The sequence below is a fragment of the Ochotona curzoniae genome, unplaced genomic scaffold (genome assembly GCF_017591425.1).
Source record: "Ochotona curzoniae isolate NIBS_2020 unplaced genomic scaffold, NIBS_Ocur_1.0 patch274, whole genome shotgun sequence".
Taxonomy (NCBI): Eukaryota; Metazoa; Chordata; class Mammalia; order Lagomorpha; family Ochotonidae; genus Ochotona; species Ochotona curzoniae.
In genome coordinates, this window is record NW_024466833.1 from 60,663 (window position 1) to 84,092 (window position 23,430).

The window sequence follows — 23,430 nt, forward strand, 5'->3', positions numbered from 1 at the left end:
TCATTAATGAGAACATTCTAGAAGTAAGGCCATCTGGGCAAACAGTCATCTTTGACACTTCTGTGAGACTTTAGGAGTGTTGCTTCAAGTTTTCATCTCAGTTTCCTTAACCATAAAATGAGAAGTAGCAATGCCTTCCTCGTGAGGATGAAACAAATGGTTGTATAGAAACTTGTCAAATAAGCTTTCACTAACAGTAGGCTGTTACCTTGTAAAAAATGTAATGCCTAACCAAATATCTTAGATATGTCAGTTAAGTGACGTTAAGATTTGCAAATATATTTTCATAACTGTTGGATGTGCTTTTCTTAAAGGAATCTCGGAGGCTGTATCAGTTTCATTATGTAAACTGGCCAGACCATGATGTCCCTTCGTCATTTGATTCTATTCTAGACATGATAAGCCTAATGAGGAAATATCAAGAACATGAAGATGTGCCCATTTGTATTCACTGCAGGTATAAAAGGGTTTTAAGTTTGATGCTGATTTTATTCCTCCTTTTGTGACAGTCCTGAATAAATTGACGCCTTATAAATTGATGTAATCGCTATTGGACTATTGCACTAAAATATAAATTCATCTGCTTGAATGGTCGGATGTTATAAAATTAAGCTTTACTATTCCGTGCATGTAGTTTAATCAGTATCCATTACACCTTGCTTTTGAAGTCAAATATTGTATTTATGTTAACTGAAAAAAAGTCTCACAGAAGCCATTTTATGGGTAGAAATATTGAAACTCAAACATTATTTTATGATTGGTAAATACGTTTTTCTTTGGAGATTAAAGGTTGTTTTAGAGTATGAAGATAAATTACTGATTTTAAAGTCACTTCCCTTCAAACGGTGTCCAGGTAGCTTTCCCGTCTCATGAGTGCCGGAATGAGATGTTTTTAATACAACAGGTGTACATTTATAAGATCCTGTTGTTCAAGAAACCGTCAGTTCTGTGACGTGTCAATATCTAATAGACATTAAGAATTTTAAAAGTGTGTCGCAGCTAAAAGAGGAGATTGCTGTGAAAAAGCCATTGATAAAAAAGATGAACGCTAATTTTAGAGCTCTTAAGATATAAATGTAAAAGTATATTGTGGAACTGATGCAAACTCGGTGAAGAACCTCAGATGCCCACATTTATACCACTGGCATGGCATGGAGTTATGTATGCCTAGACATTATTAGGCATTCTTATTAAATTGCATTTTATTTCTACAAATGTTGCCTGGGCTTAATGATTTTTTTTTTCTTTTTTGAAGATTTATTTTATTTATTTGAAGGGCAGAGTTACAGAGAACCTTGCGTCCCCTGCAGCATTCCTGCAGCGACTGCAGGGTCAGTGGCTTGCCAGCCTTCCCCCGTCTCTCCGACGTGGGTTCAGGGCCCAGGACCTGGCCGTCTTCGGCTGCTTTCCCCAGGAGATCAGCAGGAAGCTGGAAATGAAGGGGGGCAGCTAGGAAGCTGGCATTGCCGGCGGCTTCCTCATCGTGCCACAGCGTCAGCCCCAAACGATGACTAACCTAACACTTAGTACACACAGTGATGGGTTTTTCATATCTTAAGTCTGCCTGTGTTTTAATGTAAATACATTTGAAATTTTTAATCCTGTGTAAATCTGATAGTTTTATAATTCATTGTTGAGGTGTGCTTCGACGGTCTTTCCCCTAGCACAACACTGTATTCAAAAATTGTGGTAGAGCTTTTACCTTGAATGTGAAGGTCTTGATTAACTTTCCATTTCCATTTCTCCTCTCTCTGTAACTCTGCCTTTCACTAAATGAAAAATAAATCATATATATAGAGAGAGAATTTTACTTTATGTTGTTCAAGTCCTGTTACTCCAGGAGGTCAGCATTTTTTATTCTTCTAGTGAAGTCACTGTTGGCATGCGAGCCTCATCTCCGAACTCCTGACCCTTTAGCATCCTGAAATCTTGCAGTGTTTTCTCCTCTACTCTAAAACACAGGAGCCATGTTGAGATTGGAATAAATTTATCTCTGCATGGTATTATTAATCAGAAAGTAGAATGTTGCCAAGATCTTTGTTTTGTTTCTAAACGTGAACATGTTGACTCGTAATTCTTTTATACGGAAGTCAAATTATTCTTTTCAAACTTTCTGTCCTTAGTGCAGGCTGCGGAAGAACAGGTGCGATTTGTGCCATAGATTATACGTGGAATCTACTCAAAGCTGGGGTAAGAATAATTTTTATTCAACATCACATCCAACTGATCTATTACAACTTTCAGAAGTGAAAGATCACTTGCCAGAAATTGTAACTTTTTATGTGAGTTGTTTATTCAGAAGCAGTTTTCTGTGTCAGAAATAAAGGTAGAGACAATGAATAAATACTACATCAGGGTAAACAGGATAACATCAGGGTAACAGGATCATAGTGCCTTTTTAGGTGAACATCTGTCTCCTCTCAGGACTGGGAATCGAGCTCTGGCTCTGTCCCCATGATGCCAAGCACAGTGCCTGTCGGATACGCTGGCGTGCTCGTGTCCTTGCCATTTACCCAGCATGCCTGTAAGGCAGCTAGACAAAATGAAAGAGTATTTCACTGTTTGCTGTATGGTTGTTGCAAGTTTCTATATTCTTTGTTTTAGAAAATACCGGAGGAGTTTAATGTATTTAATTTAATCCAAGAAATGCGGACGCAGAGGCATTCGGCAGTACAAACGAAGGTAGCTCTTTTGACTTTCAAATTGTTAAACTATATTTTTATCAATGATTTTTTTGATTTGGGAGTTTTCCTTTTTTTTTTTTAAATTTCTTTTCCCTTTATTTTTCCTCTCCCTGACAGGAGCAATATGAGCTTGTTCATAGAGCCATCGCTCAGCTGTTTGAAAAACAGCTACAACTCTATGAAATTCCCGAAGCCCAGGGGACTGCTGATGGGCTGGTAGGTATCCTGGCCTGTAGCTTTAAGACACCTTGATGTTTTACCAAGATGTACGATCTAGCTTTTACCTGTCATCTTTCTATCTAACATGAAACTGTCCATGATGGGTATTCTTATTTAAAATAGGTGTCATTAGCTTATTTGCTTCTATAATGATGCATGTTTAATAACTCGAGTACAAATTAAATGATATTGTAAATAAAATGTAGCTAGGAAAAAGCATCTTACATTATAAAGTCATAGCATTCATTATTGTGTCCAAATTACCTTTTTTTAAAAATGTACTGTATTCTGTCTTTTCCAGCCCAGAGGTGAGTGAAAACTAGACTGAACTGAGAGTCTAGCTGAGTTGGTTTTGTTCTTGGTCATGATAGCATTCATTTTGTCGTTATTTGTATATTAATTTTTTTAATTTGGAAATATGGAACTGAAATTAAGTACCTTTTTGGCTTGTAATTCACCCAGAGTTATTTTTAAAGATTTTAATTGAATATTCAAAAATACCATATTCTCAGGTTTCTGCTTCTGTTTTTTCCAGTCTGTTGTTCCCTGTTTGGTTTTTGTTTTTGTTTTTAATAAGATGTTGTTGCTTATTTGAAAGAGTTCACAGAGAGGAGGTGAGAAACAGATCCTTGATATGCTGATCCATTCCCCCACATGGTCAAAAGCAGCAAAGCTGGGAGGCCGGGATCCCAGACACTTGGGCCGCCTTCTGTGGCCTTCCTTTGCACACCAGAGCGGCTCTCCAGGATGGGGTTTAACGTGCTGTACTACCACACTGCCCTCTCATTCCCTGTCAATATATAATATTCACCTTGTCCTTAAAGGTGCAAAGCTTTATCATTAAACCATCCAACACTGGTTCGTGAGACTAGGAGTGGGTATTCTTGTTACCTTTTACGTTGATGCCTCTGATCCAGCCTTCCGCTAATGCGCCCAAGACAGCAGCAGAGGTTGGCTCAAATGCCTGGTCCCTGAACCCCACATGGGAGACCCAAATGAGGCTCCTGGCTTCTGTTGGCCCAGCACTGGCCATTTTGTTCTAAACTACAGCTGATGATATAGCCTTAAATATTTGATAATTGTATTCAGGTCGTTTTTTCTTTGTGGCCTTTCATATAGCTGTTATTGTCAATACTAGTGTCTGGGCCTGGCACGTTGGCTCAATTGGCTAATCCTCCACCTTACAAACGCCGGGATCCCATGTGGGTGCCAATACATGTACTGGCTGTTCCACTTCCCATCCGTCTCCCTGCTCATGGTTTGGGAAGGCAGCAGAGGATGGTCTAAAGCCTTGTGATTTGCACCTGCATGGGAGATCCAGAAGAAGCTCTTGGCTCCTGGCTTTAGCTCAGCTCAGCTCCAGCCATTAAAGCCATTTGGGGAGTGAGCCAGTGGATGGAAGGTCTTTCTCTCTGTCTCCTCTGTAAATATGCCTTAGTAACAATAAATGAATCTTTATAAAAAGAAAAATACTATTATACAAAATAAACAAACTGCTTAAAATAGCAATACATTGGAACTGAATCCTGACTGGGTCATTTAAATTCTAAAATTCTTTCCACTTTTAAAACCTGGTGCTTGCTTCAGCTGATTATGCAAGTAGCTGGAAAGCTGTGTGGATTGCAACAATGTGGCTCTGAACAGTGTACATAATAAGAATGGATCAGAAAACATAAGAGTGTAGCCATTACTGAGGTTGATACTAGGTTATCCAAAAAGCACAGTGTGGGTTCTTGGACCAGGAGGCTTCTTAGAGCTTCTTGGGCAACGTATGCCTACTCATTCTTCATTTTTCATTGCCACATTTCGTTCCCTTTATCAGATAAACGTGCTCACAAAGTTTTAACTCTTCAGAAGTTCGTTGTCCTGCCTCTGGCGCTTTCTGCTAATGACTGCATCCCCTCGCATCACCTCAGCCATGGAGCCTTTCCCCGTCGGCCCTTGTGCGCATTGGACTGCAAATGCCCTCACCATCTCTGCTCTTTCCACTTCCGTGTCTTCCTCCTCTTCCTGAATTCTTTCTGATTTTGTTCTTTTCAAAATGTTGGCCATCCATCAGTGCCCTTCCACATCCCAACTTAATATTCTAAACTTAGTAATATTTCTTACATTTTTAACATTTTCACCTGTAATAACAGCCCCTTTCCTTGAGTTTGTAACAGTTTTGTAGTACTGATTAAACCACTTTATTGCTTTATTATTATGTTTTAACCCAGGGATAGGGAACTATTTTTTTCTGCCAAGGGCCATTTGAATATTTATGACATCATGCACAGGCAATTCAGAATTGTCAGCTTAAAAATTAGCCAGCTATGAATGTATTGTGTTTCTTTAGTGTTGCCGTGGCAGGGTCAGACTGGATGGTTTCTCAGTCCTTGCTGGCCCCTGGACCAGGCCTTCCTCTGCCCTGTCTTTAAGTATCTGCTGGAGTGCGCACCTTTCCTTTAGTTTACTTGGAACATGAGGAAGACAAATTGGTTTTCCTCTAACTTAACTGAAGCTCTTCTTTTTCCCCTGCCAGAATGAATTGAACACTGAGAATACAGTCAGCTCTGTAGATCCTGAGAAACAAGACTCCCCTCCCCCAAAGCCACCCAGGACGCGCAGGTATCGCATGCCTCTTCCTTGAAATAATGCTTTTGTTCTGCGCAGTGTTAATTAAAATGACGTATTTTGGTTATTTCCAAGTTCCCCTCATTAACTGTTCCGGATGTGGCGTATGTACGGAGTCTGATCTGTCACTGATACTCTAAAAATTTTGTTGCGCTTTGGAAAATCTCTCCATATGACACTGTGCCAGAACGGAGACGCAGCCAAGACTGAACTATAGCTCATGTTCTTAGTATAAATTACAGAAAAAAACTTCAGTTGCTCTAAAGATTCCTTCTTTCTCATGATGACTTGAACAGGTGATATCTTGCCAAAAATTGCATGTACTTTGAAGTTCTGTGGAGCTGTTGGTAGCGTTGCAATCTAGCAAAGAAAACTGTGTTTCTCGTTAGTTATTCCTCGCCTTCATTCCAAGATGATTTATCGTCTTCTCAGTCACATGTAGTCCTGGGCCCTTCCCTGCTTCGTCTCTTTCAGGATAGCTGCCAGGCCACTTAAATGGTGGTAGGAGAAGAGGGCATAGTCGGAAGGATGCCCTTGGAAGTCTGTTATTTTAGCTTGGAGTTTTCAGTGTCACTTTAATCCTTGAGTGTTTCTTGTTTGTGTAGGTATTATCCTAAACATTAAGTGAAATTATTAAAATATTTATAGTATCTTTTCTTAAAACTGACCAAAACAATTTTTTTTAAGGTTTATATGTTTTACTTAAAAGTCAGAATTACAAAGAAAAGAGAAAAAGATCGTCCATCAGCTGGTTCACTCCTCAAAAGGCCTCTGTGGCAGAGCCTGTCCAGCACTGGGAACCGGGAGCTGCCTCTAAGCCTCTCGTGAGGGTTAAGGGACCAAGGACTTGGGCCACACTCTGCTGACCTCCCAGGACCGTTACCTGGGAGCTGGATCAGATGTAGAGCAGCTGGGACATGAACCAGTGCCACAGGTGGAGGATTACCACACTACGCCACCACAGTAGCCCTTCAAAGCTGTATTGTTTTATTCAAGGCTAGCCAGCTCTTGCCCTGTTTAAAGCAATAGAAGTTGACTAGAGTTGGGTGAAGTGGCTAGGACTGGGTCTTGGCATTTAGTTGCTGATGCCAATGTATCACTGATGAGCTCGCCACTCTTCACCCTTCCTACAGAAGTAAAGGTAGAGATTGTCTATCAAGGGATATCCTGCGTGTGACAAGAGCTCCTGTGTATCCTGGAATCAAGATGCTTTTTCATGCTTATTTTGTTGGATTTCAAATTTTAACTTCAGTATTTGCCAGGTCATGAACTGGATTCAGTTCTACTTTTCAGCGTTGTTAACACTTAGTGATTACATATGTAGCCTGTAATAGCGTAGTAAATGTTACAAGAAGATATAGTTATTACAGGCTCTGGACTACATTTGGGTGTTTCGGTGGCTTTCAAGGGACGATCAGGAAGCCTGTATTTCGGTTAGGTCTCAGCATATTAATGGTACACCATCCAGCCTTATCATAATTCTTCCCTGTTTGATTTCCACTTTGGTGTCACCAGAGGTGGCATGTTGACCTCCGTGGAAGGTTAGCCAGTTGAAATCTATTAACAGGTAGTTCTCTAAATTCTTCATTCCATGTAGCAGTTCTAGGGTGTTAAACTGCTAGCCTTTTCAGAAGTTAAGGAATATTTTTGCTACCTTCCTACCTTTTCATTTGAATTTACTTTTTTAAAAGATTTATTTTTATTGGAAAACCAGATTTATAGAGAGTAGAGACAGAAAGATCTTCCATCCATTGGTTCTCTCCAAGTAGCAACAACGCCTGGAGTTGAACCAATCTGAAGCCAGGAACTAGGAGCTTCTTTCGGGTCTCCAACATGATGGCAGGATCCCAACGCTTTGCTTTCCCAGGCCACAAGCAGGGAGCTGGAAGAAGGGAAGTAGAGCAGCTGGGACACAAACCAGTGCCCATATGGGATCCTGGCAGTTGCAAGGTGAAGATTTAGCCAGTAGGCCATCGTGCCAGAGCCTCATCAAACTTTTGAAATCAGCCCAGTGTAGCAGTTCACACAGTGAACACTGATATTCGTAATTATGTATTCTTCTACCTGTAACAAATACTTTCTTTTAAATTAGTAGAATATCGGACTTGTAGGCCTTTTTCCTATACCTTTTCAAAAAGATGGGCCCAGCGCAGTGGTCTAGTGGCTAAAGTTCTTGCCTTGCATGTGACAGCATCCCATGTAGGTGCCGGTTCCTGTCCTGGCTGCTGCACTTCTCATCCAGCCCCCTGCTTGTGGCCTGGGAAAGCAGCAGAGCACGGCCCAAAGCCCTGGGACCCTAGACCCACGTGGGAGACCTGAAGAGGCTCCTGGCTCCTGGCTTTGGTCTATCCCAGCCCCACCATTGTAGCCAGCCATTTGGGGAGGAAATACTGCCTTTTCAGTAAATAAAATGAATCTTTAGATAGATAGAGTTCGAATTACAAAATTCCAGAGCAAAATTTTTTTCAATCAAAAATTCCATTCCTTATTTTAAAAGCAGTAACTTCAGAGTTACAGCACTCAAATACATAACCCTGCAGATGCTTTGCCTTCCACGTGTAGCTGCTGAGAAGTAGTACGGGTTGAAGTACACCAGAACACGGGAACCTCCGTGGGGAGAAGGACGGCAGGAGAATCCACAGTCAGAGATGTGCGCTGTGGGGTGTGCCCCAGCAAGAGGCCCACCAGGTCTGTGGTGTTGATTAACCTAGCTGCTATGCTTGGCCTCCTTGAGAGGAGACGCACGGATCTGCAGGAGAAGTTAGCTTACAGGTGGCAAGTCAGAATCAAGGCGTCAGAAACTCAGGGCTGTCACAGGGAAGAAGGAGAGGTCACGGAAGGAAGGACATACATGCTGGAGCCACACGTGTAGGTATCTAGTTCCCAAACTGAACTAGCTGGAAACTATACCCGTTTGGAAAGATGGAGGCGACATTTCCATGACATGATGTCAGGGAAGAATTATAAGACAGAAAGAATGAGAAATAGCATCGTCACGTTTTGCAATGCTGCAGTAAATCTTAAAAGAACCTGGAGGAAGAGATACCCATGGCAGCTGAAAGACTAAGACATGGGGAATGCTGTTTTTCATTAGAAGTTTCATATTGCTTTAACTACTCATAATATATGTGCATAACAGTGGTAAGCGTTTAATTTTCTTAGTTTAAGAATTGGAATTTTTATTCGTAACAGTAGATGCAGGGGGCTTTGAAGATAGCAGACTTAGCCGTTGTCATCCGGCAGCTTATTTCAGAAAGATGAGACGCACAATGTGAAACCCACCTTTTCACTCTTGACTTTTCAGTTGCCTTGTGGAAGGGGATGCTAAAGAAGAAATCCTGCAGCCCCCAGAGCCTCACCCGGTGCCCCCCATCTTGACACCTTCTCCTCCCTCGGCTTTCCCGACAGTCACCACCGTATGGCAGGATACAGACAGATACCATCCCAAACCCGTGCTGCACGTGGTGCCATCCGAGCAGCAGCCAGCAGACCTCAACAGAAACTACAGCAAGCCGGCAGACCTTCCAGGGAGAAACGAAGCCGTGCTTGAACAGATGGACAAGAAGTTGGAGCGAAACTTGAGTTTTGAGATTAAAAAGGTCCCTCTCCAAGAGGGACCCAAAAGTTTCGATGGGAACACACTCTTGAACAGGGCACATGCAATTAAAGTGAAATCTGCTTCCACTTGTATCGCCGACAAAGTTCCCAAACCGCCAGAATTAAGTTCAGGCGATCTAAAACCTCATGACGTTGCTCAGAATGCCTGTGCGGACTGCAGGGCAGCACAGTCCAACCGAGCACCTGTTACTCCACCGGAAGAATCACTGAAGAATTCAGACACGCCCCCAAGGCCGGCCCACTTACCCCTGGAAGACAAAGGACACGCCCTGTGGTCACTTCCTGGGCCTGAGAATGCCCTGCCTGTCCCTGCTGTCGCTGAAGACAAACCCTTGGATGTCCACTGTCAGCCTAGGAAAACTGTGAGTTTAGCAGCCACCCCCACGGCCCAAGCGGAAGCTCAGGACCTTGTGGACCATCACAACAGCTCACCTCTCCTCAGAACGCCCCTCAGCTTTACCAACCCGCTGCACTCGGATGACTCAGACTTGGAGGACGAGAGGACCTCTGACGGTGGTGCCGTGACCAAAAACACAACCAGTATTTCAACAGCGAGTGCCACCGTTTCTGCTGCCACCAGTACTGAAAGCATTTCTACTCGGAAAGTGTTGCCAATGTCCATTGCTAGGCATGATGTAGCAGGAACGGTGCATTCAGGTGCTGCAAAAGGTAACCCTCCAGTGTCCGACACCTAAATAGCTCTACTCTGCCAGGCGTCCTGTCCCAAGCACGCGTAACGCACTGTACTTTCAAACAAGCTTTTACTTACTGTTAGCATCGCTTGATCGTTTGTACCATTGGGTTTTGTGTTTTCAAGACACGTCAGTTATTTTAACTGGATAATGTCTTGTCACTCTGTTATGGCTCTCAGTGTTTGATAGAGGTCAGAACTGTATCTGGTTGGGGCAGGCATTGGTCCTGTCTTTTCAACAGCCACATCCCATTTCCAACAACATCGGTTCTGCATCTGCTCCCGGTCCCTGACTCTTGGGAGGCAGCACCGATGCTCGGGCTGGGCTGCTGGCCATCCGCACAGTGTATCGGGATTGAGGTTTTGGCTTCTGGCTTCAGACCAGACCCGTCCCGGCCGTTGCGGGCATCTGGAGAGCGGACCAGTGCATGGTAGGACCTCTTGCTGTGTCTCTGGCTGCCCTATGAAAAAGAAAATTTATTTACCTTACTGAACAATTCTGAGTAATTTGGAAAAGATAGAACATAAGGTCCTACAAATTTTTGGTCTGACCCCGCTAAGGCAACCGCAGTTGAGCTTGAAATTCAGCTGGCTAATTTTTAAATTTGTGTGGCCAATGAATGTTGTATTAAAATATCCGAATTGCCCTGAATGGAATAAAGATTCACTCCCCTGACTTAAGTTAGCAGTGACACGGTACAACAGAATGACATAGATCTCTGTTTAATTTTTTCACACCAATTGTTATCTAGTCTTTTTTTTTTTTCTGCTGCTGCTGCTTTAACTACAGAATAACCTGCTGCATTTTTACTCTCTTCACAAATAAGGCCGTCTTCAACCCTGAGTTTACCACAAGAGTCATATTGTTAAGTTGGCAGAATATGGGTGATTAAGCAGTCTTAGAATTCAAGACAATCCGTGCAGTGTGTTTTCTAGAGGTATTGTTGGTTTTTGAAACTCATCTTCAGTCTGCTAGAAATAATTAGTGAGCTTCTTAAAGAGACCATGAAAGAGCAGGAATATCAAGAGAAAAAGCTGTGTAGAGTACTTGATCCGTGGCCGTTGGTAGTGAGATGCAGCCTGGCATGCACAGTAAGATGTTGGCATGCCACTACCACACTCCCTTCCATTGTGTCTTCCGTCTGGAGAAAGTAGATGAGCAGCTAAGCTATTTTCATTTTTAAAAAGGTCTCGTTCTTCTGTGTTCATGTGAAGGATCTTCAGAAGATCATATTTAGTATAATAAATATTACTTCACCCGTTTGCTGTAGGTTACAACTGTGTAGTGTTTCTTCTTAGCTTCGGAGTCTAGAAATAGAATTGCCATGAGTGTTTAGCTATACAGGAAAACATATAGATGAGAAATAGTGTGTCAGCTATCTGACTTTTAGGCTCTGGGAATTTTCTGAGGTATTTTTTGTTTTGGTTTGGTTTTTAACTTTTAATGGAAATCAGACTTAGCAAGAAGGCTACGCGGCGTGATGTGCTTGTTCAAAGTTGCCACCACACATGATCAGTCTTTGCAGACAGGGTTGGGCCGAGGCTGACCATGGCAGGCAAGCTCATCTGGGTGTTCAGGATCCGCTCAGCGCCCCGAGCCAGCACACTGCCTCCCCGGGCTGGCATTCGCCAGAAGCTGCTCCTACGGCAGGCACTTCCGGTCAGCACCTTAGCCATTGTCTTAAACAGCTCCTTTCTGTACTTCTGGCTGTTAAAATAATTATTGCTGCGTATTGTTTACCGTGTAGAGTATTTACAGATTACCATTCACATTACAGAATGCTGTTGTCTATAGATTATTTACCTCATTATGCTTTTGGCATAAGGATTAAAGTTTTTTGTTTGTCCTAGAAGTTGTTAGCTAATTAACGGAAAGATTTTGTAATGATGCCTGAAGTAGCCTATTGTCCAAATCCCTTAGTACCTGACAGAAATTCCTGTGAATTCGCATTTCAGGCTTCACTCAGGCCTGATGAAGGATTTCTCAGAGATGGCTACGAGGGCATCCCATGCAGTGTAACATTTGTAACCCCCTCTGTAAAATGTGCCATCTCTTGACAGAACAAAAAAATCTGACATAGGACAGGTGAGCCCGACGTGCAGTTGTATAGCCAAGGATCACAACTAGAAACAAAAGTCTTGAAGACTGAAAACACATGAAACAAAAAGGCACAGAATTTCTGGAAGGTGCTTGGTAAATGCTTAATACACAGGCCCCACTCTTCCTGATTTGTGAAGAGCCACTACGAGGCCCAAGATTCTTGTGTCCCTCCTGCCAACAGCCGCCTCTGCACCGGGGCCTGTAAGCATCAAAAGGGCTACGGCACATAGTGATGACGACTCAGACCCCGGCACTCCAGGAGGCCCAGAGCTGTAGCTGCCCTGCAGGTGGATCAGGTGTTGGACTGGGGTCCGTCTCGCAGGACCCAGAGGCTGTGTTGACTTGTGTCTGCAGGGGCAAGAGCAAACGTATCTACCTCATCCTTGTTGAAAATAGAGAAAACGTTACTTGATTTTCACTCTCTGAGATGAGGTTTATCAGTTGTGGTCAAATAGTGTATTGATGGCAAAGTAACTTTTTTAAGAGCTAAAGCCCTAAATCACAATATAGGATTCTAATAATTCTTTTTTTTTTCTTTTAAGATCTATTTTCCTTTTTTTTTTTTTATTGGAAAGGCAGATTTAGATGGAGAGAAAGAGAGAAATATCTTCCATACACTGTTTTACTCCCCAAGTGGCCGCAGTGCCCAGAGCCAAGCTAATCTGAAGCCAGGAACCAGGAGCTTCCTCCAGGTCTTCCACGTGGGTGCAGGGTCCCGAGGCCTCGGGCCATCCACCACTGCCCTCTCAAGGCCACAAGCAGGGAGCTTGATGGGAAGTGGAGCAGTGGGACACGAACAGGCAGCCATGTGGGATCCCAGTGCACGCAAGGCGAGGACCTCAGCCACTTAGGCCACCGTGCCGAGGCCCTCAGAATTGTTTTTGTAAACCCATCCTCCCTTATGTGAGAGTCTGCGTACAGAATTGGGTCCTCATATGTCGTCCTACACTACATGAAATAAAAACGCAGAAGGTCCATCGCACTCATAGCACGTTAAATGTTACCACGTGCATGTTTTCCTATTGATTTATCTATTGATATTAATATCTATTGACCTTGTATGACTAAAGTACTTGGGAAGATTTTGAAAATAAGCACGGGGTAGGCATACTGCCCAGCAGTTAAGATGCCCGCATCCCTCCTGGAGCACCTGCTCTGGCTCCTGATTGCCGTCGATGTAAACCCTCAGTAGTAGCGGCGATGGCTCAGGTAGTTGTTCCTGTTGCCCGTTAGGGGACAAGGGTCAAGTTCCCAACTTCTGATTCTTTTTGCAACCCAGCTCTCGCCAGTGTGGGCATCAGGGGCATGAGCCAGTGGATGGGAGTACCTCTCAAAACATTTTTAAGTCAATAGCAGCAGCAGTAAGTAGCATGGCGGAATGGAAGCCCAAGAGGCGCTAAACAGTTAAACCGAGCTTGGGGAACACTTGTGTTAGATGACAGAAACTTTGGTTTTGGATTCCGAGCACCAGCAGTAAGCCCGACGGAGAAGTGGTTTGCTTGCCAACTTCCCTCTCGAGGACCGCTGTCCGGCGGCTCGGCGTCTGCATGCTGCCAGTCACAACATGGGAGCCAGCGGCGGCATGGCTGTGCCATAGCCAGCATCGCTGTGCCAGAGCCGGCATGGCTGTGCCAGAGCCGTGGCGTCCATTCTCTGCTCAGTAAGCTTCCTCATTCTTCCCGAGGGAGAATTCAGTTGTGAGGTTTTGCATTTCTGAAAACTAGTCTTACTGGATTCCTATAGCGATTTTAAGAAGGTCAGGAAAGTCCTCTTCGTTCTGTTGCAATGACATCCTGTTGCTTTTTTCTTGGTAACTCTCTCTGCGTTCTGTGTGTTTTGTTTAGATCTTGATGGTAGTGAAGACTCGCCCCCGCCCCTGCCTGAAAGAACTCCTGAGTCTTTCGTGTTAGCAGGTGGACACAGTGAGTATCTCTGACTCTAACGGGAACCCTCAGCGAAAGATGGCTGTGTTAGAACCGCTGGGCAGCATCACGTTCAGAACCAAGCTTGAATTCGTGCTAGCTTGCACTTACCTCTGTCGGAAAAAAAAGACTGCACAGTAGTAGTCAATTTTTACTTGGCAAAGGAGGCTGTTTGAGGCGGATGATTTTGCGTTAGCCATTAGGATTTAATTTAGTGTAAGTATACATGTGTTTACCACTGAGTGTCTTTTTACTCACGGCAAGTGACACTTATTTGTGAAGACATTTAATTGCTTCCCTTAGTGCCCCTTCAGATAAGTTAGCGTTTCCATTCGATTGTCACTGAGTTGGCACCGACTGATCAGTGTTGATCGCGACTGTTAGGGTGTCGCTGAGAGCTCTGAGAAGGGATTTCAAAGCGTGATGAAATTCTTCTGTCACTTCCTTTAAAAAGAGAATTGAAAGGTTTGAATGTATTCACAGGGTCTCATACTCTTAATACCAACATAGTATTGGTTGTTTAAATCTACTTTATTTGAAAGGCAGACTTTACAGAGAGAAGGACAACATCTTGCATCCTCTTGCTTATCCACAGTCTCCATAAGACCACAATGGCCAAATCAGTCTGGAGCCAGGAGCCAGGAGCTTCTTCCCTGTTTCCCACAGTAGGCCTAGGGTCCCAAAGGCTTGAGCAGGAAGCTCAGTTGGAAGTGGAGCAGCTGGGACATGAACTGGTGCCCACGGGGGATGCCAGAGCCACAGGGTTAGTCCGGTGCACCACTGGCCCTGCCCTTACTTACTAACTTTTTAGGAGTGTTAGAGATAGTAAACCTCAGTTGTCTAAATTTGTTACGTTATTGGTAGATGTTACAGTAAAACGGGATGAATGATCATTTAGTTAAAGTCTAAGGAAGGAAATCTGAAGGAACTTTCTGGATTAACAGAAATTATAAAATTTTTATGGCACTAATAGTTTCTAGAAATCTTCAGGATGCATGTGGGAGGGGTTGGACACAGCGGTTAAGGCACCACCCGGCACCCCCCACTTCCCAGTCAGAGTTCAGGTCTCTGCCTACACTGGCTTCCTGCTGAGGCGGCAGTAAGTGATGGGGACCCAGCACCCCAGGGAGAGAGGCCTGCACTGGGTACTGGACTCCCAGCCTCTGGCTGGCCAGTGCCGTCTGTCGCAGAAACGTGAGGAAAACAAATGAAGATTTCTGCCCTTTCAGAATATTTAAGCAACTAATATTGGATGCTTTTCAGCAGTCTCCTGCCTGTTCTCATTTATAAAAATAAAGCCTACAGAAGATGCTCTTGTATATTACTTAAGTGCCAAGAAATTTCAAGAAATTAAGGTCATTATTTATTAAGATCTCATTTTCCTCAGATACACCCACAAGAACGGAATGGAGTGAGACTGAGAACCGGGAGCAGTGTGAACAAAGCCAGCCTGAGGTGAGCTCTTCCAGGATGAGGACAGCCACAACTTCCGTAACTTCCGTAACTCAGGCTAGCTTATTGCACCTGTTTGCTACAGCTCAAAACCATCTTCTCTGGTCTAGTTTCTTGATCAGAAACTCGCTAACTAAGATTTCAGGTGACCCTCGATATAAAATGTGAAATCTGAAATGCCCAAGAAGGACACCCTGACCTTACACATGACCATGACTTTGTTGTTTCCTCGAGTGGCTTTTCATCTTCAGACTGAAGCCGTGTCCCAGAGCACTGGGGGGGCAGAACTGTTCCCGGGGCCCTGGCGCCTTCCTGGAACTACTTTCCCCATTGTAACATGGGCAAGAGGTCCCTTCCTCGGCTTTATAACCCCAGATTTCCTTCACTTTCAGAAAATGGTGCTTCAGTAGGTATTTCAGCCATGAGAAATGCCATTTTTCTTTCTTTTTTGGGGGAGGGGGGGGTTATTTTATGATACAGTTTCATAGGCTCAGGGATTCCTTCTCTCTCTTTCCGTATATTATTACAAGAATACAGTTCTTCACAGACTGTCATTAAGTCCATCATTCTTCTATTCCAGTGCATCCTGACACTGTTAACATATCTATCTGTTGACATTTATTAATATCTATTGAGCTTGTATTTTGCATGATGTTCACCTTAAATCAGAGACTATTGTTTTGTTTTTTTTTTTTTTTTTGTGTTGCCAGTGCTTTTTATTTTTTTTTTTTTTAAGAATTTTTTTTTTTTTATTGTTGCTTACACTGTATTATGTAGTACAGTTTTATAGGCGCTGGGGATTCCCCCCACCCCTCCCCATACCCCCCCCCCCATGGTGGATTCCTCCACCTTGCTGCATAACCATAGTTCAAGTTCAGTTGAGATTCATTGCTTGCAAACACATGCCTAGCATAAAGTTCAGCGTCTTATTGTCCAGATAAGTTCAGTGGCCTCCTGGGGAGACCTTCTATGGTCTATCAGAGACTATTGTTAATATTTTCCTCCATATTTTAATGTTTGAAATACATCTTAAAATTTTAAGACATGATATATATTGAGTAGCAAATAAAATAATGGTGACGTGTTAATGATGTCATTTGATGAGATGGGAATTGGATGGCTTACCGGGTGGAGCTGTATTCCTCTGTAACATTCTTTTTCAGTTTACATCCAGAAGCTTTTACTGCCAGTGTAGATAGCATGTTTTTAAAAATGAGAAACTTAATTGAAAGTAGGTTTCCTTATGTTAAGTTCTTGATAGATCTGGATTTCTTAGAATAGAGGGGGCAACCACAACTAAATAGAGAATTTGCAGTGCTCTGGCAGTTGTATTTTTGCACACACCTTTTGAATCCCCCTTGTAACTGTAAGAGGCTATTTATAAAATCAAATAAATGTATCCTAATAGCTTTTAAATGTCTTTCTAGGTCTTGGTGACTCCTGGAAACGAAAAATGTGGTAAGTTTTCTTTTTCGCTGTAGATTTTATAAATTAATCTCTAAAATAGAATGACTTCGAGGTTGTGCCATCTGGTTATTTCCGGATGTTATACTATCTGGGACAAGTTTTCCAGTAGATTAATTTATGTAGCACAATTCTTTCAGGTTAATTATTCCTACCAGATACTAATCTGGAAAAATCACAGGAGAATTTCTCATCAGTAGATGCAGATTAATGGTAAAGAAATTGTGTTTCAAGCTCGACCCTAACTTGAATTCAAGTCCCTTGGGTTTATGTAGGTTATAAAATGAGATCCAAGAGTCCACCGTCCACGTAGGCCTCCTGCCTCCCCCAGGAGCCCCTGGGTTGGCCTACTGCCTCACTGCTGAGTGTGCACCCAAGTAGGCAGCAGGCACCAGCCTCCCACAGGGGCAGCCTTGAATGCCAGGCTCCTTGCACCAGCCTAGACCAGCTCCCTCTCGGTATCAAGTTACATGAGTTAATTAAATATTTAAGAATTGTTTTTGAAATCTTCCTTTTAGTCCTGTTGCATCTGTTTATCAAGATCAGTGAAATTTTATAGCTTATAGTGTTACAATGCTAGATTATTTTTTTTTAACAAATCTTTAATTTTTTTTAAAGGAAAAAAAAATTGAAGATTTGTTTACCTGAGAATCAGTTGTAGAGAGACAGTGAAAGCTCATCCTCGGTTCACTCCCCAGATGGTTTCAGCAGCCAGAGAAAGGCCAGGCTGGAGCCCAGGTACCTGGGCCACTCTCTGCCACATCTCCCAGGCCCTTGGCAGGGAATTGGATCATGAACAGAGGAGAAAGCCTGGACACAAAACAGCGGCTTCATGGGACGCCAGCATTACAGGGGATGGCTTTACCTGCTGCCCCAGGAATGTTTTCTGACTTTGCCGTGCTAAAATAAATCAGATTATCTCTGTAACTCAGTAAGCCTGAGTGCAACTCAGCAGATGGCTTGTCCGGTTCCTTCGCTTCTGTGCTCTCTGCTCCCCACCATCTTGCTCCTGTTGTTGACCTGGGTCCTGGCCCAGTGGGTGCAGTCCTGAGACTTTTCACACCGCAGAGTGAACAGCTGATGTCATTTCCTGTGGTCACAGTCTCTCTGTGTGTGTATCTATTTGGGCATGTAAAACTGGAATGTCGGAGAGGGAAAATGGATCTTTGTGACGTGGGAGGGCTCCGAGTGCACCGTGACGTGGGAGGGTTCTGAGGGCTCCGAGTGCACTGCTGCCAAGGATGGCAACTGACCAGGCTGTGTTTCTGCAATCTAGATCGCCTAGCAGGAAGCATTCACTCCGAGTCGTGTACAGAATGTCCACCTGTTACCAGCGACCAGAAAGATCAGCTGGCAGAAAGTCCAACAGAAGCCACAGAGATTGGTAATTTGTCTCACGGACCGTTTTAATACCTAAGTGTAATGAGTGCAAACAGGAATGAGAAACGGCTACTTGCCATTACTCCGGGATTTTCTTAAAGTTTTCAAACTTTGCCCTACTCGGATTCAAATATGACATTTGCTAAAAATAAAACGTGTCTGGCCAAACTTAGTGAGAAATGAATCATGAAAGAATGGAAACACTTAATTCTGTTGCATACCGCAATTAAAAACTGCACAAGCGACAGCATATAAGCGAGTCTTTTTGGATCGAATCTCCCTAACATCTTACTTGCATTGTTTCTAAAGATCAGCCTGCTGTTAGTTAGAAGCAGTCATTGTTTTCAGAATAAATTTACAATTGTGAATAAGCTTTGGCGTCGACCAAATATGATTTGGTTGAAGTTGTAAATCGTCACGTCGAGAATGTTTGTCCACGGCTGTGGCCTGGTTCTGACTGCGGTGTCTTTTGTCTGTAGGCTTTGGCAATCGCTGTGGAAGACCTAAGGGACCGAGAGAGCCACCTTCAGAATGGACATAGGGGACATGATTCGGGGAGCTAAGAGACACTTTAAATTAGACTGGAAAATTCAGGTGCCGCCAACAGCCCCATGTCTAGGATTGCGTCATCAACAGTGTGGCAGTAACAGCAGTGCAGGTCGTGACGTAATGACTTTTTTTTTTTTTGCTGGGACCATCTACCTGCCTTACTACACTTAGGAAAAAAGTATTACATACGGTTTTATTTTGTAACTCAAGTATTATTGCCTTAATGTCTTTTAACCCTGTTACAACGCTGCGTATAGACATGTTAATATAGTAATACTTGGACGATAAATTGAGTTGAAGGACTACTCCGGCTGTTTTATCATGTAAGCATTATTTTGTATATGTCCAGGGCAAGTCGGTATATAATTTGATAAAGTCGCAGACATAAGATATTATTAACAGAAGATGTAAGAAATTTCTGCATGATGCTAAAAAATCTTTGTGTCCTTTGTTTGTAAATTATTTGCCCTGACGTTTTAGAAAATAGTTTCTGAATTTTAAAACCGCTGGATTCATGCAGCCAGCATTGCAGGTTCTCAGAAATCAGAGATTGTAATAATACATTTTGTAAATTGTAAGCAAAAAGTTATTTTTATATTATATACTGTCTTAATTGTTTATCTTAATTTTGTCTTGTTTTCACCTAGTCACAGAGACTCAGTAAGTGCCTTGGGGATAATTATGAATTCTCTTAGCTTGTGTGTGTTACTTTAATATTTGAATTCAACTGGGATTAGAAGACTATCAAAATATATGTATGTTTCAGAATATTTGACCTGACATTAAAAAAAAAAATTTCCAGAGTCCGTGTGTGTTGACTTGGTCTCTCACTCCTTATTTCCTGGAACTGAGACCGCTCAGTCTGTGTGAGCGTGAGTGGAAATTTAACTTCTATAACTTTGTGTTAACATATTCATAAAGCTAAATACTTGGGACCAGTGTTGTGGCTTTGCGGTAAAGCTGCCTCCTGCAGTGCCAGCTCCCTGCCAACGGCCTGGGCAAAGCAACAGAGGCTATGGCAAGTGTCCAGGCTCCCGTCACCCACCCGGAAAACCCGGATCAAGTTCCTGGCTCAGTCCTGGACGTTGCCATTTGAAGACATACCCAATGGGTAGAAATGTGTCTGGCTGTCTCCCTGCAGCACCCCCCTTCTGTGGCTCTCCCTTCCAGATAAGTAAGAGAAATCTTTAATAAAATGTGAATTTATTCCAGTACTGAAAGTAATAAAAGGTTTTTACATTCCTGTTTGAAGGCCAGAGCATCAGCGGAAGAGGCAGTTCACACACCCAGATGGCCAGTGCCTCTGGAACTCCACCCACGTTGCCCACGAGGCTGGCAGGGCCCAAGCCCCTGGGCCATCTTCAGCCATTTTGCCAAGTATATTACTAGGGAGCTGGGTTGGAGGCAGAGCAGCCAGGACCACAACTTAACACTCCGATGTGGGACACCCATTTGGCACCAGCAGTTTTACCTACTGTACCATGCACCACTTGTTTTTTAAGAATTATTTATTATTGGGAAGGCAGCTTTACAGAGTGAAGGAGACACAGAGGAAGATCTTCCATCCACTGGTTCACTCCCCAAGTAGCCACAACAGCTGCAGCTGAGCCAGTTCAAAGCCAGGAACCTCTTCTAGATCTCCCAAGCAGGTGCAGGGTCCCAAGACTTTGGGCCATCCTCAACTGCTTTCCCAGGCCACAAGCAGGGAGCTGGATGGGAAGTGGAGCAGCCAGGGTACAAACTGGCACCCATGTGGGATCCCGACATTCATGGCAAAGACTAGCCACTAGGCTACCGTGCTGGGCCCTGCCCCAAATTAATAATCCCATGCATTTAGAGGTCTTCAGAAAAATGATTGCATAGAGAATTCACATTATGGAGAGTCATTTGTCTTTTGTGTGTGTATATAGATCAGAGGAAGACCCTGAGAGAAGTCTGCCATCATTCCTCCAAACAGCCACAACAGGCAAGGAACAGGCCAGACCAGAACCAGGAGCTTCCGCTGGGTCTGCCGTGTGGGTGGCAAGGGGGCAAAGCACACAGGCCGGCTTCCGCTGCCCTCCCAGGCGTTTTAGCAGAGAGCTGGATCAGAAGTGGAGTGACTGGAATGTGAACCAGCACCCAAACGCCTGCCGATGCTACAGACTGGCTTTCCCCACTGTGCGGGTCCCTGCTGTCAGAAACATTACTTAAGTTCATGCAACGTGTTAGGGTGATATTTTAAAATCTCTCCCACCCTTAGCTTCTCTCCCACTGATAACTGTTTATCTGGCCTGGAACTTGATAAAAAAAACCAACCAACCGTGCACTTTGATTACTCAGTGGAGAGCACATAGGAAGACGGGTGTGTCTGGTAGGCACCTGTCAGACTCCATGTCGCCATTGCCACGCAGCTAAGCCTGTGACAGCTTCAATCTCTGCTTTCCTGTTGTAAATGTCCACGGGTGTCGGGTGCAAGCCGGGTCTGACGTGTTTTACTCGGGATGTGTTCCGTGGGTGAGAATAAAGCAGTAAGGCCTTAGCTATGTGTCTGAGCACCGAGCCTCCTTGCATCCAGAGCAGCAAGCCTGTTTGACTTGTGGCTGTTCCGCTTCTGACCCAGCTCCCTGCTGATGCTCTGGGGAAATGGTACACGATGCCCACACTGTCGGACCCCTGCGCCCACGTTGGACATGCGCAGTCCAGGCTTCTGGCCCTGCCCGGGCTGGTTTTGGATATTTGGGTAATGATTGAAAGAGTAGATGAGAGATTTTATCTCTCTCTCTCTCTCTCTCTCTCTCTAGCAGTCTGCCTAGCAAATAAAAATATTTATTTAAGAAAGGATGTTGGCCTGGGCAAAGTGATTGGACTACGTGTTATAAGCCCTTGAGATCACTTAAAATAATTGAAACTGTCAATGCTGAACTCCAGTTTGTTGGAGTTTGTCAAATTCAGCTAAAATAATAAATAGGAGAGGAAGGGAAGATTTTTAATGTGTCGAGTTTCAGGTAACCAGGCATCCATCCAGAATCCATCTCGACTACACAAATAAAAATAGAGCTTTGAGCTTTGGATGTCTGCGCCCGCAAGGGAGACCTGGAGAAAGCTCCTGGCTCCTGGCTTTGGATCAGCCCAGCTCTAGCTATTACAGCCCCTTGGGGCGGGAACCAGCAGATGGAAGATTTTTGTCTATCTGCCTTTCCAATTTAGAAAAAAATAAATAAAACTGGGCCCGGCGTGCTGGCCTTGTTGCTGAAGTCCTCACCTTGCACACGCCAGGATCCCATATAGGTGCCGGTTCTAATCCCGGCTGCTCCACTTCCCATCCAGCTCCCTGCTAATGTGCCTGGGAGAGCAGCAAAGGATGGCTATCTTTAACTCTGCCTTTCAGATAAAATAATCTGAAGGAAATAGAGCTTTGAGCATCAGAAGAGCTGTCCGGGCTGGAGCTCAACACGAGGGCCCAGTGTCAGGCCGTGTGTTAGCATCCCAGATGAGCACAGGTTCATGTCCGCATCCATCCGGGTCCTTGCTAATGTTTCAGGGAAGGCAGCAGAAGATGGTCCAAGGACTTGTCCCTGGCCACCCACCTGGGGGACCCGGATGCTGCTCTTGGTTTCAGCTTGTCCCAGCACTGGCTGTTGTGGCCACTGGGAAGTAAACCAACAAATCTCTTCCTCTCTCTCTCTGCTTTTCAAACACATAAACTAGAGAACCTTGAGTGTGTAAAAAAAAAACTCCTGGAAGAATCAATGAGCGATTAGATTTTTCAATGTGAATTTTTCTCAGTAATGTGAGAACTCTAGCCCCCCCCCCCAATTTATTCGGAAAGCAGAGAGATCTCCCACCGTTTTCACTCTGATTTGCAAATACGTAAAAGTATCTTGGATCAGGTCTTCTCCTCTGCCCCGAACTCATCTGATACTTCCAGTCCAGCTTGGCTGATGCCCGCCCTGTGTGGCAGCAGGTGACCAAGTACTTGGGTCCCTGCCACGTGTGTGGGAGCCCTGGATTGATGCTAGCCTTCTAGAATCCCTGCCCCAACCCCAGCTGTTGGGGGCATTCGGGAGCCGAAGCAACAAGTGCAAGATTCTCTGTGTGTGAGCAAGAGGGACTGTACCTTCAAATAAACATTTAAAATGTTGAAGCCATGAGGGGGAGACCCGCATGGACCCCTTGAGCTAACAAGTCAGTATGGCAGTCCCACAGGGGTGAACCCACAAATCCTCCATTGGGTCTGCTCCCAGGCCCTCTTCTCGGACACGCTGGTTAGTGTCATGGCCCAGCCTGATGTGGTCTGCATCTTGCCCCAACACTCACTGGCAGGTACTGTGGTGGAGCCCTGCCAGGCAGGCCCCCAGCCATGGCTTTTGTGTACACCAGTAGGCAGTAGTTGATACCAACAAGCATTGCTCGGGTCTCCCATAGGGGCAGGCACACTGGTTGGGCCCTGAACGGCCCTTCAGTTCCCCTCCTCCACTGACCTCAGCCCCCTCATTTACCTGCAAGTGCAGTAGCCTGGTTGGTGGAAGTCCCCCAGAAGTCATTCCTCACCTGCCACATTGTTCCTCAGCATTACCCTCCCTCACATCCTTAGACCCCCATTCCCTGCGCAATCCACAGCCCCCATGCCTGCGAGCGTGCAGATCCAAGCCCATATCCTATGATAAGCTGTGCCAGCCTGCGGCCCTGCCTACCTACCTGCCTGCCTGGGACCCACATACACTTTCATGCAGGTCCCCAAGACCAGTCTTCTGG

General features: G+C 44.3%; 1 protein-coding gene across 2 annotated transcripts in view; it reads left to right on the plus strand.

Annotated features, from left to right (window-relative positions):
• LOC121166973 (tyrosine-protein phosphatase non-receptor type 12-like) overlaps positions 1–19,182 on the plus strand; it is a 55,883-nt gene extending 36,701 nt beyond the window's left edge. Inside the window, exons 8-18 of one of the 2 annotated variants that reach the window (XM_040996308.1) lie at positions 315–457; positions 2,124–2,190; positions 2,605–2,682; positions 2,802–2,900; positions 5,425–5,510; positions 8,821–9,803; positions 13,771–13,848; positions 15,236–15,303; positions 16,728–16,758; positions 18,041–18,148; positions 18,624–19,182. In XM_040996308.1, coding sequence (XP_040852242.1) covers positions 315–457; positions 2,124–2,190; positions 2,605–2,682; positions 2,802–2,900; positions 5,425–5,510; positions 8,821–9,803; positions 13,771–13,848; positions 15,236–15,303; positions 16,728–16,758; positions 18,041–18,148; positions 18,624–18,685 — 1,803 coding nt within the window. In that variant the 3' untranslated portion in view covers positions 18,686–19,182. The remainder of the gene's footprint in view (positions 1–314; positions 458–2,123; positions 2,191–2,604; positions 2,683–2,801; positions 2,901–5,424; positions 5,511–8,820; positions 9,804–13,770; positions 13,849–15,235; positions 15,304–16,727; positions 16,759–18,040; positions 18,149–18,623) is intronic. The other variant, XM_040996307.1, reaches the window with a different exon arrangement.
• Positions 19,183–23,430: the final 4,248 nt, after the last annotated feature.